The 16,413-nt window shown below is 62.9% G+C and overlaps 2 protein-coding genes across 2 annotated transcripts in view; both read left to right on the top strand.

Annotated features, from left to right (window-relative positions):
- LOC119109062 (bolA-like protein 2) overlaps positions 1 to 8,583 on the top strand; it is a 29,452-nt gene extending 20,869 nt beyond the window's left edge. The window contains exons 3-4 of the mRNA XM_037232599.1: positions 4,892 to 4,986; positions 8,446 to 8,583. Coding sequence (XP_037088494.1) covers positions 4,892 to 4,986; positions 8,446 to 8,557 — 207 coding nt within the window. The 3' untranslated portion in view covers positions 8,558 to 8,583. The remainder of the gene's footprint in view (positions 1 to 4,891; positions 4,987 to 8,445) is intronic.
- Positions 8,583 to 12,221, top strand: LOC119109697 (mevalonate kinase-like). Its single transcript, XM_037233426.1, has 3 exons — positions 8,583 to 9,300; positions 10,850 to 11,227; positions 12,116 to 12,221. The coding sequence occupies exons 1-3, from the start codon at positions 8,587 to 8,589 to the stop codon at positions 12,182 to 12,184; spliced, it is 1,161 nt and encodes a 386-aa protein (XP_037089321.1). The 5' UTR covers positions 8,583 to 8,586; the 3' UTR covers positions 12,185 to 12,221.
- The last annotated feature ends 4,192 nt before the right edge of the window (positions 12,222 to 16,413 follow it).

Genomic DNA, 16,413 nt, shown 5'->3' with positions numbered 1-16,413 from the left:
ACCTAGCATAATGGGGTCTGTTGTTGATCTGGCAACATTAAGTTATTCCTAATCGCAAGCTCCCGTTGAAGCTAACTTTCCGCTAAGCTCTATCTTTCTTAGTTTGGTTGGGCGCAATGGCCATTGCAGTCGACGCACCCGAAAACTCCAATAAACAGCAACTTCCTTAGCTTGGAAATGGCAGGGGCTGCATCGCCCCCCCCCCCCCCCCCCCCCAACAGTACGCGTCATGAAAAGCGACAAATCAGGACGAGGGATGAAGCCGGTGGCAACCAAACCTGCTCGGCTCCAGGTGGATACTCATAAATCCAGGCGGGGCCCGGTAGGTACGTGATATCAGGCAAAGATGTGTTTTTAGTGCAGTTGCTGATCCCATCACGAATAGTAGTGTCCTACTGCGGTCCTCAGCAAAAAGAAGGACTTCACCGACGCAATGCATCATGTTCTGAGCAGACCCGTACTTTGGTCAGTCCCACGTGAATTTAATCGGTTCGGTTCGGTTCGGTTTAGTCCCGGTATAAAAACGAGCCGCGCGAGGAATTCGGGCAAGACGTTCCTTTCAAAAATGTGATTACAATGAACCTTTCACACGCATAAAGCTGTTTTGTTGATAGCACTCTTTTTTCGATCTGTCTGTCGGTCGATAAGGCATATGCTAACTCCGGAATAAACGTTCATCCCATTGGCTCGAAATATCTGCTAGGCTGAAGTTACAGATAACTAAGACATGACTAAGAAGCCAATTTCGGTCAAACTTAGCTGCGTCACTCTTTCAAATGCGTCTCAGCACAACTGTAGGGAGGTTGAAAGTACCTGTGATGTTGCTCTGACTAGATCTTGAATTTAACGAAGGGCTCGCTAGCTCGGAGCCATATTCAACAATTACATGTCTCTACTTCAGCCATTTTAGACTGGTTCGACCCGATGTGGGTAGTGAAAAGAGAACTTGCATCGCTGCTGGTTGTGTTTCTAAGGCCGGGTCTGATTTGGTAGTGCATAGGTACATTATGTGCATCGATGCTGGTTATGTTCTAAGGCGGAGTCAGATTTGATAGTGCATAGGTACATTATGTTACAAACCAAGTCATTCCGGTCAGACTGGAGTGCCCAAGTTTTGCTTGATTTTTTGGTGGCGTGAGTAGCGGGAAGTGGATGTAGATGTATTAACAAGTGCGACGGTTATTGATATTTAGTATTGGTCGGGACTTCAGAGTGGATGCAAGTTGTTTGCACTAGCGTTTTTATGGTCCTCAGTGATTCCTTGCTTCTGATTTTGTTCGTTCCTACATATTCATCACGCATGGGCTGGTGGTCAGCAATACCCTCCCCTGTCCAAGGCGGCGCATAGAACCGTGCAATTTGTCCTCGTCTTGGTATGTGGGTTGATGCGCCCTAGTGTTTCTGGCTTTTGGGCAGTGACGTCTGTTGAGGGGCGCTGCACGACCTCCGCTGCCGGCGCTGACAGTGGGCGGTAGCTGACCACTCCGCCGATCGCGGGTGGTGAGGTGACACGGTTACAGAGTGGTGCTGCGTGAATTAACGTAGCCCTCAACTCTTATACACGCACGGAACACATTAACCACATTTTATGCTCAAATTAACTAACGAACACGCGTGTGTATTTTTCATGTTGCTACGTTGTATGGTTTTGTATATATTCGCATGTAAAACTGAAAAAGTACGATGCGTTCAGGGATTATGGAATGTTGACCCGGTATAAGTGCGGTCAGTTATTGACAGTAGAATCAGACGTATAACCAATTGCGAGATTTCGTTCACGACAACCCACTGTTTTGCTTTCCGAGAAGCTCTATCATTCTTGGTTCGGAATCCGCAGGGTGTCTCATCGTTCCTGCCACCCTATCCGTTCGCATTTTGGGGAACTTCGAATCCGGGCGTGGTTTAATGCTCGTAGGAATTTGGCCAGATAGCCTGGCCAGAAAGAGCTCCCCGCTGGAACTTTTGCAAATGAAACTAAGGAAGCAACGAAAGCGGCAAGTGCAAGATGATAAAATTAGCATCGTAAATTACTGCGGTGAGAAGTAATGATTAACAAATTATGCAAACAAAGTATTATGCTAGGAGTTCACGAAAAGTAGTGGTTGCGAAACATCACGACTGACGGGCCGTTAATACAGCAGCATTCAAGTGGCACAATCAAGGTTTGGCTCGGCTTATGCGCCGCGTTAGGCGATGAAGTAAGCTGGTCAAATCGTAGAGCATGCTGAGACGCTGGCCATCAATGGCCTAAGCCAGCTGGTTGGCAGCAGGTTGATTGATGTTATCAATACTGATTTGTACTGAGGATTTTCCGGGCTTGATCCGGTGCAAACCAGTCGGCACCGTCAGCTTTTGGGCGGCTGAGAGAGCTCATCGTTGGTGGTTCCCCAGTGATATTGCACGGCGCGTATTGCCTGGAGCCATCAGCTGGGAAGAAGTACGAAAAACAAGCCAGTTGACCGTGCTATATGTGACAGAGAAGGCCTGAGTGGTGACACGACCGTGCGGTACCGGAAGTGTATTGGTTGGGCTGTGCGTCTGGGAGACCGGAAGTTTGATTCGGAGAGTTCGATTCCCCGCGGTGCCCGCCCTTCCTGCCAGGGTGAGAGGCTGGGGTTGTCAGAGCGCTGGGCCTCAGCCTAGACGCCTCAGTACTTGAAGGCGTCATAAAGCTCCAGTGGCGCGATGGGATGGGATGGGATGAACGGCGGCAGGTAGAAGTTTGTCGGGGTTCGAGCCTGGGGCCCGACAAGCTCATCTCTCCCCAGATGTGTATCCCAATGACTTTTGCCCTTTGGTTTTGGCGGATGGCCTTTTTAAAAATTTCGGATCATATACCGAATAGCCATTTATTTCAGCAGCAGTGGTTATCAACTGATATCCAGCTAGGGTAAGCTTTGTGTGATATCCAACTCTGTGGTCATTTTTCCTACACTCTAGCACAAAGAGTGGAAAGACCCAAAGCAGCATGGTGGACGGGGGGGGGGGGGGGGCGAAATCAACATTGTGGACCATGGGACATAGGGGGGCATTGGTCATGAGACAATCGGGGGCATTCCATCAGAGGAAAATGCAAATAGACATTCCTGGCGCCAGGTGGTGCTAATTTTACCAGGTTGTGATAACAGAGGTGTTAATCACACCATTCATTAGTAGTGTTCCGTGCGTGAATGCATTTTTAGGGACTTAAAACTTACAGCTCATTGGGCGTGTGAAGTGCATTTTGTTACATGCGGCATGCATCTGCATGCCATGATGGGGACCGGCTCCGGGGCTGGGGATCCCCGCGATGCGTCACCGATCGCGGCCGGCCCTGGCCCTGTTGTTGGCGGGTGCTATCCGCGCCTCGGGCGGCCGCCGCGTCCCCGCTGGTGTCCCGCCGCCGGGACTTCCAGCGGCATGCGTCAGCCGCACGCTCCCTCTGTGAAGTCCCGCCCCCCACGCCGCCACGCTATATCGGCCAGCGGCGGCGGCGGCCGCGCATTGGGCCGGCAGTACTCGAGCGGCGGGCGCGAGCGGCGGCACGCGGGAGACAGAGTGGTGACGGGCAGAGCGAGCAGAGCGTGCGGACGGCGGCCGACCGGTGACAGGTGGGTGCGGGGGAGAGCGGCGGCTGGTGGGAAGTGACTCGCTCCCCAGGACCAGGCGGCGTCGGCGTTCAGAGAAACTAGCCGTGGGACCAGGTGGACGCCGTGTAAACGGAACGCGCTGAGAAAGGCGGCCACGGTCCAAGCCGCGGCTGTTGTTACTTATTCTGAAATAGCGGGACGCGCCGGCGTCGTGTGTAGATAGCTGGTGGCCGTGACGAACGGCTGATCCGGCTCGCAGAGCACGATACGTCGTGGGTTGTCCTGATCGCTTTGGCTCATTATGCACGCATTGCTCACACATTCCACAAAAATTACATCATCTTTGTTCGGTGCATGGCTGCCGTGTCGGATGTCTCGGCAGCACTCAGTTATACTTGCCTGCGCACGGTGAGGCTGCTGAGAGCGGACGCGTCGCCGTCACCCCGTCCTTCTCGCTGGCGGTCATCGCCCGGCGGCACTGTCGAGACGAGCTCCGTCACCGGACGTATCGGGCCGCGTCCGGCGCTTGCGCGGTCAAGGTCACGCCGCCGCCTCCCGTGAAATGGCCGCCGGCCGGCCGGGGGCTCTCCGCGGGCTGCCGACTCGTCCTCGCCGGCTGCCGTCGGCCGCGCGCAGGCGGCGGCTCTGTCGAGCGTGATGTGCGTTAAGCTGCAGAAGCCACTGCGCGCGTGTGCGCGTGTGTTTGTACCGGCATGCATCGGGACGAGGACGCCCTCGGACCTCGTGGGCGAAGGTCTTAGGTGCGGACGGAGCGCCGGGGCGCCGCCCGCCAGGGAGTGCCGTGGCCCGTTCGGGTGTGCCGGCGCTGCGGCGGCGGAGCGGGTGGCCCAGAGAGGACTAACGGCCCCGGCCGGCCGCGGCGCCCGGCAGCCCGCGCCCAGCTGCGGCACCGGCCGACGCGGTCGGGCTGCACCCGTTCGGGTCCGACCGGGCGGCTTTGGGCCGCCGCCACCGCCGCCGCCCCTGCTGACTCGGCAGGGCGGACGAGGCTTGGCTTGAGCGCGTCTGTTTACGCGCGGCGTCCGCGCCGGTGTTTGCGGGAGACGGAGTAATCACCGCTGGGGGAGGTGGCACGGTGGCAGAATTGTGAACAGGGCTGGGTGAGTCAGGTGCGACGCGCCGCACGTCTCTGAGCTCAGCCCTGACGCCCGCCCCACGGCCGACGGCCCGTGCCCGCCGCGGCGCCTATCCTGCCGCTCGCCGTCGGTGGTCCGGGCCAGGCCGGTATTCCGGCCGCTCCAGTATCGACTGCGTGCGCCCGCCGGCCGCCGCGCCGCTGACCGCTCCTCGCCCCGTTCCAGGAAGTGCTCGACGAGTCGGACGGCTGCGGCGGCAAGTTCTCCGTGGTGGTCGTCTCCAAGCAGTTTGAGGGCAAGCCACTGCTGGCGCGCCACAGGTGAGAGCCGTGCCCGGCTGAGTGGCGGTGCGGCTGGCGCGGGCGGGGGTGGCGCCGTCTCCGGGCCCCACAACGCTGGCCGACGCTGGCAAGCGCTCTGGCCGCTTATGCCTTGTAGGCTGCGCTGTCGTTTGAATGAGGCGATAACGCGACTTTGATCCGGGTTGAAGTTTGCACGGTGGGTGGAGGCCATTGGCATCCGATATTGTCCCAGAGGACTCGATGGACGTGTGATGTCGCCCGGCGATATGCTCCGCGCGCGACTGCAGGTGTTTACCCCGGCGCCGGCTGCGCTCAAGGTCAGCGGCAGCATTCCGGGGCGGGCTCGCGCGGCCCGGTCGTCAGCGCGCCGGGCCGGGGCCGAGCTCGCTGTGCGGTGTACCAAGCCGTCCCAGACCGGGGTCGTGACCCGTCGGGACCGGCGGGCATGAGGCCGGCCGCCTGGGCGCCCGGTGGCTGCTGTCCCCAGCCGCGCGGGTCGGCCCGACTCCGTCCCACCGACTGACGCCCTCCCGACGCGGTGCTGCCGCGGTGTCACAGGAATGCGCATCTCAGCGGTCCCACACCTGAGGCGTGCAGTCGTGCTCGCGTGCGACGTCACTGGTAACTAACTCGGGACAGTTTGCCAATGACAAGCGTGTCTTCGACTGGGCAGCCGCCGTACACCGCCTGAGAGCGGCCTCCGCCCGCGGCCCGCCGCTGCCGACGTGCCGTGCGGCGCGCCCCCGTGAGCACGGACCGTGTCCTCCGGACGATTTCGTCCCTCCAGCCGGCGCGCCGCGCCCGGTTCCGGGGTTGCGGACGTGTCGGTGCCGGCGCCGGGCTCCTGAGGCCGCCGGCTCCGCAGATAGCGTGCCGACACCGCCGGACGTCCGGACCGGAACTGGCGTCGCGACCGCACCAACGACGGCGCACGAGACGCGGCGCGCCGGCTCCTCTCGCGTCTGCTGTACGCTCGACGGAGGCGATCTGTCATTGCGTCATTCACTCGCTGTCGGCGTCTCGCCGGGCGCGTCTCAAGCCGTCCGTCCGTCCATCCGTGTTGCGACGATCTCGTTTTGCCGTTGCTTTTTGTGTTGCGCCGCCGGCCCGGCGCCGGTGTCCGACGCGTCAGCCGCTGGGTCGTTGTCATGGGGAGGGGGCGTAGCACGTCGATACCGCGGCCCGGTGCCGGCGGTGGTCACGGACGACCGTGGCCGCCGGCGCCGGGCGGTGCCGTCGCCCCCGGGCCGGGCGGTCCCGGGGCGCCGGCGTACAGGGCGGCAGCGGGGCGGCGGCGGCGACTTTGATCGCACCAGCCGCGCTCGCAGCGAATGTTAATGGACGACGGCCGCTGGGCCCCGGCCAGACAGTCCCCGGAGGAGGCGGAGGTTGCAGCTGGTGACATCACGTTAGCGATAAGCTGTCAATCGAGCGGGCGCACTCGGTTGCCTGGCGCCATGACGTAATGGTAACGGTGCGCGGCTGACAGGTCGAAGCAGCTTGTCGGCGGTTTGAAGCGCCGCCGTTTGCGGCCTCGCCGCGGTGGAGCGGCGCTGCGCACCGTGGTCAGTTGCGTGAGAATCGCGCTCGTCGGCCGTGGGGATCACCGTAGGGGACGTACGGGCTGTCATAGGTGGGGGGCGTCCGTGGTCAGAGGGGACCGTCTCTGCTGGCCGTGCCCGGTCTGTCGACATCGGCGGCGCGTGTCGCCCGTCCAGCTCTGGACGGCGTCGGAGTGTGGACTGGCGCGGTCATCGCCAGAGAAAGTGGCGTCGCCGACCGCGGCGACCGGGCCGCCGCCGCCGGCTGCGGGACGGCTGCGGGCAGCCGGTCCTCCCGCCCTGACCACGGCGGGGCTGGCGCGCGGCCGCCGCCGGCTGACCGTACAGTCTGTGCCTTGGGGGCGGCGTTTTGGGGAGGGATGGGAGGATCGGGACCCGGTCGACGGGACCGTCTTGTCCATGACGATCCTTGTGTAAGGCTCCTGGCTGCAGCTACTGCGCTCTGCATGGCTATCTGTCAGGTGCTGCCGGTGAGAACGCGTCTCACGCAAGACGCGCCATTCGCTGTCAAGCGCGGGAACGTCTTGGCTCAACCTAACCTTTGCCGAGTACGCACTCCGTGTACTGTGATTGTCTCAGGCTGGTAAGCAGCGCTGCGGTATGATGCATTCCCCTAATTAAACAATCGTCGACTCCTAAGGCGCGCCCACTGCGTATGTTCTCTCGCCGGCGGCGGCGCGTGACCCGGATTGGCCGGCCGCCCCATCCCTTTCTATCTGCCGCGTGAGTCGGCGGCGAGCCGGCGCATCCGGCCTTGCGCCGGCCGCTGTTGCCGTTCTCTCTCTCTCCCTCTCCCTCTCCCTCTCCCTCTCCCTCTCCCTTCGGCGGCCGTGCGCCGTCTGACGGCCCGGGGCTATAATTAGCCCTGGGAACGACGCTTACCGGCGTCGCCAGTGGCTGCTGTCTCCGCGCACTGGTGTGGAGCGGCACTTCACCTCCCCGCGTGAACACTTCACCCGGTGGTGTGAACGCTGCGGCACGTCACCCGGTGGTGACGCTGCCGGCTCCCCCGGTGGCTGGCGGCTGCCGTGCTCGTTTGTTCGAGAGCATTCGAGATGTATTCGTTTGAGAGGAAGATCAGCTAAAATGCAGCACCGTGCATGCCTTATAGGAGGCCTGTGTGTCCTGCCGAACGGCTCCTCTCTGCCGCTGCCCGTCCCTCGAACCTATCCCAACAACAGCCCTGCCGCTGTTTATTCGAGCTCGGCTGGCGGCGTACACGGTTCGACGGGTCGCGCTGATCGCCCGCCCTCTGGGCCGTATCAGCCACTCCCTCCCCCGTCCCCCTTCGTTGCCGCCTCGCCGGCGCCGGCGCCGGGCCCGCGTGAGGCTGCACTATCGGGCCGGGCCCGTCCGCCGCCGCCGCCGCCGCCCGCCGCCGCCGACCGCCGCCGCCGTCGCCGCCCGGGCGCGTCTGCGGCTGAGTCGGCCACGGCCAGGGCCGGCGATAGGGGTGCAACCGAGTGGCGTAGGCTCCGGCGGAGACGCTGAGGTGTGGCGGTCCGGCGGCGAGCGGCCGGTGGTGGAGAGCGCCGGCTGCCGCCGCCGCACTGGCTCCACGGTAGCTGACGAACTGTCGATATTGGTGAGAACGTGCCGACATTGGGTCGGGTACTTTCACATCTGACGCAAGCATTAGCATGCCGGGCCGCAGGGCGGCGGCGGACCGTGGCGCGCCGCCGTGTGTGGCGGCTGCAGGGCCTCGCGCCGTCCCTTGGGCCGCCCGCGCTAACGAGCCCAGACTGATCGCCGCCGGTCACGTGATGTGGCCCTGACCGTGGTGAGGGGTGGGTGTGCCCGGACCGTGCAAGGCGGAGGTGGGACTCCCCGGTGGTGGGCTGACTGGCGGCGTGAGTCACGGCCGACAGCTGTGCGTACTCCACACCCGACGCTTCTCTCTCCGATCGCCCCGCAGGCTCGTCAACTCACTACTGAGCAAAGAGCTGAAGGAGATCCACGCGTTCTCGCAGAAGACACTGACGCCGGATCAGTGGGAGCAGCGGCGGCAGCAGCAGGAGAAGCAGTAGGTAGCAGCAGCGGCAGCGACAGCAGTGCCATGGCGGACGCCAGGAAGCCGGTGCTGCACGTCTCGGCGCCGGGCAAGATCATCCTGTTCGGCGAACACTCCGTCGTGTACAAACGGCTGGCGATCGCCGTGTCGGTGGGCCTGCGCACCAAACTGAACCTCTACCAGACGGACGGCGAGGTCAGCCTGGATCTGCCCGACATCGGCCTGCGGCGCAGCTGGCCCGTCGCCCAGGTGCGCGCCTGGATGGCCGAGCTGGTGCAGAACGACTGGCGCGTGCCTACCTCGCCGAGCCGCGAACTGAAGCAGCGCCTGCTGCAGGCCGTGCACCGCCACGTGCCCGACCTGAGCCAGCAGCACGCGCTGGCTCTCGTCTCCTTCTTCTACCTGTACTGCAGCCTGTGCCCCAGCTTCCCGGGCGTGCACGTGGAGGTGCGCTCGGAGCTGCCGACCGGCGCCGGCCTGGGCAGCTCGGCCGCGTACGGCGTGAGCCTGGTCACGGCGCTGCTCTACCGCTACCACCAGGTGGCGCCGTCGGCGCACGAGCGGCTCACGCTGCACACGGGCGAGGAGGTGCGCCCGGACGCCGTCACGCGCGAGCTCATCTCTGGCTGGGCGTACACCAGCGACCAGATCATCCACGGCGACGCCAGCGGCATCGACAACGCCATCTGCGCGCACGGCGGCGCGCTGACCTTCCGTGCCAGCGAGATTCGGCCGCTGCAGGATACTCAGCTGATTCAGGTCGGTGGAGACGCCGTGGTGTGGGCGCGCGCGCTCCGGAGGTACGATCGCGCCCCCTACCATACGCTCGCACTCGGTTGGAGAGTCGTGCGAGTGGCGCGCCCACGCCGGGCCAAACATATGCACGGGAAATGCGTGCAAAGCCAGGTCATTGGGGGACCCTCACATGCCTCGCGCAGGTGGTAACGTTTGAAATGATGTATCCCCGCACCCAGTCCCTCCACGCTGACAGAACCTGAATTCGCGCCGCTCTTGACAGTGCTGCACGGGCGTTCGGCTACTGGCCCGGATCAGGCACACACGATACAGATGCGCGCACCGCCATACTCCAATCATCTAGGCAAACGAATGACCCCACGGCGCAGTCACTGACGGGCACCTGTCCGATACTCGGTTGTCGGGCACGGTGTACGAAATCGCGCTGCGAAAACGAAATGCGCACCCAGCCTGATTAAGTCGTGCAGACTTGCTTGAATGGCTTTGGCTGTAACCTCGAGGACTGGGTTTTGTGAGTCTTTTTGGTCGGCTTTGTGAGCCGTGGCCTTAGCCGGAAAATACCGCCTTGGTGGCCCATTCCTGACTCCTGCACGTGTGGGGTGGTGCTGGAGTCGGTGACCTGCTGACCTCCGAAGTCAGAGGCCGCGTTGGCCAGATTAGATTGCAGACGGCAGACAATCGCGCGGGCCCATTCAGGCGGCTGCGGGGGCTTGCCCGGCCAGCGGGGCGCCGGTGGTGGCGTACGTGACTGTGGCGGGGCAGGGCAAGCGGTCCGTGGGCGGGCGCAGGCGCGACCGGCGACACCGCACCGCGTGACGTAAGCCCGGGTGCCGAGCATGCCGTCGCGGCTCGGCGCGGTGTCACGTCAAGCGGCGCGGCCCGAGGCACCGGCGTGGCGTGCTCCGTCGCGGTGGGCTGACGACCCCTGTTGCCGGCTCCAGACGCATGTCAGTGTACGTATGCATCAGTGAAGCGCGCCACTGGCTCATTAGCTGCTCGGGTATTGTGTGCGCCTCTGCTTGCTGACGCGAGAGCTTATCGAGATCCGGTAGACATGTCCACGGCGTTATCAGCGCCCGAGCTTCGGCTGCGCGAGCTGACGACAGGGTAGTTAAGATACCCCGCTGTTGGCTGGGACCGGTGCTCTCGTCCCCCATCCCGTCACAGTACCGCACAGAGTCAAACGTTCCTCACTTGACACCCTGTATGTGGAGGCACAGGCTGTTCTGCATCTTGTTCAATACCCGCTGGATGTAAAGACCCATGCCGCGTTCGACGGTCTTCGCGGAACACAAGGCTTGACCGTCCCGAACTCACCGCTTTTGGCGGGAGACTGTCGCTGGATCGTCCACCACTCGACGGTCTATTCCGAGATGCAGAAACGAACGCATCCATAGCTGGTGACGCACTGTGCTCATGGCGCCGTTGTGATCCGCCTCCCCCCCCCCCCCCCCCCCCCACCCCATGTGCCCACCCTCGGCGTCCGCCGTTGGCCCCAGGCCGTCCCTGACCGCCCCAGGCCACCCCTAACCGTGCCCCGTCCGCCCGGCAGGTGCTCCTGGTGGACACGCACGTGCCGCGCGACACGCGCGCCCTGGTGCAGCGCGTGCGTGAGCGGCGCGCCGACGACCGCTTCGCCGGCGTGATCGAGCCCGTGCTGTGCGCCATGGACGCGCTGGCCGAGTCGGCGCGCGACGCGCTCACCGTCGGCGACGAGCCGGCGCTGGAGCGGCTGGTGCAGATGAACCAGGGCCTGCTCAGCACACTGGGCGTGTCGCACCCGGCGCTCGACGCCATCTGTCTGGTGGCCGCCCGCCACGGCCTGACGGCCAAGCTGACGGGCGCCGGCGGCGGCGGCTTCGCCATCGTGATGCTGCCGCTCGACACGCCGGACAAGAAGAAGGTTCAGATACAGGAGGATCTGGAGAAGGTGAGGGCCGTGCCGCCTCGGCGGAGGTCGCCAAAGGGGTGCGTGGGGGTCGGCTTTGGTTCGCGCTCACAGGCTGTTTTTCGCCTCTCCGCGGCGGAAGTGTTTTGGCCGCGTCAGCAGCGGCTCAGTAAAAAAGGCGGCGCACCGTAGCCCTCGTACCCGTGCTCCGTCACCCGGCTTTGATCTGATGGCCGATTTCCGGGCTGACGCGCTGAATTGGCTCCATTGGTGCCCGGTCATTGCGTCCTGCCCGGCAGAGGAAGGCCAGGGCCGTTGCGTGACATATCTGTGGGTTCGGAGGCGTCCACTGATGGGGAGTGAAGGTCGTCTGCGCCGGCGGTCTGTAACGTAAACCAATCCTTTAGTGGCTGGGTGGGCGCGCGTCGCCAGGCGGCGTGCTGACGACGCTCCCGGGGCTTAAGTGTTCGAAGCATGGGGCGTGGTCGTCGCTGGCGGCGTGCGCCTGTCCCCTTCCCGTGTCGGGCGGGTCGGAAGTGACGCCGCTGGCGGCAGCTTCTGGGGCCATCCTCGTACATCCCGCACGGCCCGGTCGTGCTGCAGACTGTGCGCGAACGCCTAGTGGGAGCTAATGGGAACTACTGGAGTACCGGTGGTGCGCCAGTACGTAGTTTGGCGGTACCGGGCGGGGGTTGGCGTATTCGCTGTCGTTTGTGCCGAAGGGCTCTAGCGATATGCACAGAGCATGCGCCGAGCACACGTGCCGTGCTCCCGGCCCCCGACCCGCTGCTGCGACACTGTGGTGGGACGGGGGACGAGAGCATCGGTCTCTGCCACGACCGGAGGGTTCGCTGTTTCCCTGCGACGCCCGCCTCGGCCGGGAGTGGCCGCTCCGTCTCCCCGTCTGACCGACGCTCCGCTCTGTTTCAGCTCGGCTACGGCGTCCGCAGCGTCGAGGTGGGCGGCCGGGGTGTCGTCGTGCAGAACCTGACGGCATGACAACCTGACTTGGGCCGGCATAGGTCGTCGCTGTAACTTATTCATGTATTTATTCGGTCGCAGGTTGTTCCCCACCCGAGACGCGCCTCTGTTTCCTGCTGTCCGATGCTTTATATGGGTGCAGAATACATTATAGTTTATCCGAACGCTGCCTTTCACCGGTGTGTTGTGTGGCGGCTGCGCGAGCGGAAAGATACGCCGTTTTCCCTGCGGCTGGCGACCGTACCACGGAGCATGACACATCTAACGGATTCCGACCGATGCCCCGGCGCGCCGCCCCATCTCCGGGCGTTCGCCGCTGATGGATCCGGAGCAGAATTTGCATGTGGCGCCGGATACGATCCCTGGTATGGGTGACCCTGACCCGGCGCCGTGTCGGCGGGCGGGGACACGGGGCTGGTCGGGGCGGCCCAGGCGGAGCGCCACCTCCGCGGGAACGCGAAATGTGCGGGGCAGCGGCGTGTCACAGAGAAAGTGAGACGCACACAAAAACGCCGGCGGAGGACGGGCGGCCAGCAGAACTGGGTCGTTATTAGCGGCGTCGGCTCGGCGGGAGGTGTGTAACACGCACTGTCGCCTCGGGCGCCGGGTTCGGAGAACCGACTCGACCCGGCTGACCGTGGCACAGGGGGCCGGACGGCGGTGGAATGGTGCCGCGCCGATGCTCCCGGGGCGTGTTGGCCAGGCCAACTCGGCACACTTCTTCTCACGGATTTTATGAAAGAGGCGCGCCGATGTTGCACGTGCTGCGACATGCGGCCGTCGCGTGCCGGCTTAACGACAAGCGTGATGTTTTGTCAGCTGAAATCCACAATTACTAGTCTTTTAAGGTATGGTGCTGCGTGCCATCACGGTACCTACTTACTTCACCCACAGCTGTAGCCAGCATGATCACGAACGTCGCAGCTGTCGCAACAAGACCCGTAAACTGCGCGGTGTGTCGGTTTTGAACCCGGCTCCCCACGCTCAGATGTGCTGTGCCAAGTACACCTCGTGAGCGGTCCGTATGCAGACGCCGTCGGGCGGAGCGTCGACCGTCCAGGCACATTGCTTGTTACTGCTGCCTGGCGCGAAACGGATTTTCCTGCCATGGTGTCACTGTAGGTGTCACTGGTGTCACACATATGGTGTCACTGTCGCAGCAAAGCCCGCGGCTGGGCCAGTCAGGTCAGTTCTGTAACATCATACGCACGCGTGTTGTCTGTTAAATAGACGGTGCATCTGACTGGCTTGGTCAATGGCTTCGTTGTGACACAGCCTATCATGACGGTGACAAAAATACAGTGCTGTGTGAGACAAAAACAGCAAACAAAATACAGGAATAATCAGAAGATCGACATCCAGTTGGCGCGCCATGTGTATGTTTCCGCTTGCCGCTGCGTTATGTTTCCACTTACGCTGCGGTAGATTTCCTCTTCCATAGGTGAGTCACGCGCTGGTATTGGTGGCTTGGAGCAGGCAAGCAGGCGCGTGCTCGAATGCGCTATCATGTGGTCAGGAGCGAGCAGACATTTACCGCCTCTCAGTGGCCGGAGACGTTCCTTGTCGTCAAATTCGTCTGTTTTATTACCCATATTCTGCGGTTGCTTTGGAACTATCAGCTGGTTTCAAAATGTGTAATGATGACTATTCCAGGGCTTATGGGCGTACAATCATCCGAGAATCTATTGCAATGCCTGCTTACCAGACTGAGTCTGTACCCCACTGTCAACAGCAGCGGGAGGTGCCATGTGCTGGTGGGCCGACATCGCACGTGACAGATTTAGCGACGACACGCCGTCACGACGTGCCGTGATCCTCCGTGGTTCCCGGTACCGCCTGCGCATCCGTGTACAAAGTCGGAGCATCCGTGGAAGTGCCGCACCGGTGGCACCACGCTAGCCAGTCGGGCGGCGCCGCTGCCGGCCGGCCGGCCGTGGTGTTTGTCGCCGCGGACAGGCGGGGTAGGGTGACGGCGCGGCGCGGCCCAGCCGGCCCTGAGCCGGCCGTCAGCCGCGCTGGCGGCCGTCGGCCTGTTTGTACCGGCTGCAGACGGTTTGATTGCGCCTCCATGTGTCGCGGCGCGACGGGCCGTCACCAGCCGTCACGCCCCGTATAAGAGCGCCGTTCCCCCATGGGGCGCCACCAGCCGGCGAGCACCGTGCCCAGGGCGACCCAACACAGCACAACATGAGGTAAGGCGAGAGGACCCGGCACGGCCGGCATCCGCAGGGCGCAGACGGGGGTCTCCGACCGGTCGAGTTCAGCCCGATCGTACCGCAAACCTTGTGTACTTCGCGATGTGTTTTGTGCAGCCAACATGGGTATGTTCGTTAACCGTTTCAACCTTGTGATGTTTGTGTAGTGTAATTCGTCCAGATGCACCCTCATGTGATTTTAAAGTCGCCGTAGTCGCCTTTTCTACCTCATCGTACTGCTCCTACAACAACGCCGGACAAGACCGTGCGATTTATGGCCACTTGAAATCTTGAGCCGATCCTGCCTCGCATTTTGCGCAGAACTATTCTTATATGTAAACTACCTGGGCTAGAACTGCAAGCGGGAGTGCTAGGATAGCAGGCGGGCGGGCTGGACGGGCGTGAGAGAGGGCTAGGACCACAAGCGAGAGTGCTAGGAGGGCAGGCGAGAGGCTAGGCGCGCAGGTGGGAGTGCTAGGACGGCAGGCGGGAGGGCTAGGAGGGCAGGCAGAAGGGCTAGAAGGGCAGGCGGGAGGATTGGAAGTGCAGGCGGGAGGGCTAGGAGTGCAGGTGGAAGGACTAGGAATGCAGGCGGGCGGGCTGGAAGGGCAGGTGGGAGAGCTAGGACCGCAGGCAGGAGTGCTTGGAGGGCAGGCGTGAGGGCTAGGAGGGCAGGCGTGAGGGCTAGGAGGGCAGGCGTGAGGGCTGGGAGGGCAGGCGGGAGGGCTAGGACGGCAGGCGGGAGTGTTAGGAGGGCAGGCGGGAGTTCAAGAAAGGCAGACGGGAGGACTAGGAGAGCAGGGGGAGGGCTAGGGAGCAGGTGGCGCGGATCCGTCTGCATGATAACGTCTCAAAAGGGCCCCCAAGAAGACGGTGGCTCGTCGGCTACAGTTCAGCTGACTCCGGCAGTTCCGCTGCTGCGTGGTTGCTTCCACCGCCATTGACGGATCCGCTGCTGAAGAACTGTTCCGCTGTTGGCACTGTGGACGATCCCGCTGCCGCAAGCTGCGCCGTCGCTGATGCTGTCGGTCTCGATGTCGCTGAGCTGCGTCTCTGCTTACGCCAGCGGTCGTGCTGTTCCAGAGCTCTCCCGCTGCTGGCGTTGGTGTCGCTGGCACTGTGTGCCAGCGCCACCTACATATCGCCGCGGGCGCTGGCCTACCGGCGGCCGGTGCGCTCGCTGATCGCGCCATCAGCCAATCCGCGACTCGGCTTCTCGTTCGTGGAGGCGCAGCTGGCCCGACGGCTGCTGCGCCAGCTGATCGGTGCGCGCTACCCGAATCCCCAGCTGGGCCTGCTGCAGCAGCTGGTCGGCGCGCAGCGGGCACCGCGCCTGGCAGGCCTGCTGCGGGGGCCGTACCGCCGCTTCGTAGAGCCCATCTACCCGGGGTTGCTACCCTACTACCTGTACAACCGCGGCGGGTGGGTAGCGCACTGGCGCATGGCCAGGGGCACTGTCAGAGCCTCTGTACCTTTACGACTGGGGTTGATGGGTGGCTGCAGCATGGATTCTGTGAATGTAAACCGACCACTACACCGGTGAACTGGATCAGGTGAAGCACAGAGTAGAAGTTAGGCACTGTATACCCTTTTATCTTTCCCACGGCCGTCACGCAGACCTGTGTCAAATCTGCACTTCTTACGTCATTAAATGCCGGCGGCATTGCTAAGTTGTTCCGTCCGGTGACGGGAGCTTAATGACTGATCACTGCCATGTTCTGTGATCTGTTGTGACGCGAGGGTCAACTCAGGTCAAACTTGTTCAGCCACGCGGTCCGATGCCTCTCTATCAGCTCCCTGTGTTCAGCCGCCGCAGCCAGCCAGGCTGAGTCCCTGTCGCCCAATGGCCCATATTGCTGCGCGGACAAGGAGAGGAGAGCCGCTCCAAGCGGCGTGTGTCCACTAACCAGAGCCATGGTGTAACCAACTGCTGCCTCTGACCTCCGACCCCTCAGGGCACGGCTGTTCTCGCGGAAGAAACGTCCTCCACCGCTGAGGCGTCTGACCCGCTGCGCGCGTGCAGCGGCCAGTTCATTCCGTTCCTCACGCGTA

This window comes from Pollicipes pollicipes, unplaced genomic scaffold (assembly GCF_011947565.3).
Source record: "Pollicipes pollicipes isolate AB1234 unplaced genomic scaffold, Ppol_2.1 Scaffold_7231;HRSCAF=8579_pilon_pilon_pilon, whole genome shotgun sequence".
Lineage (NCBI taxonomy): Eukaryota > Metazoa > Arthropoda > Thecostraca > Pollicipedomorpha > Pollicipedidae > Pollicipes > Pollicipes pollicipes.
This window is presented reverse-complemented; position numbering and strand designations above follow the sequence as displayed.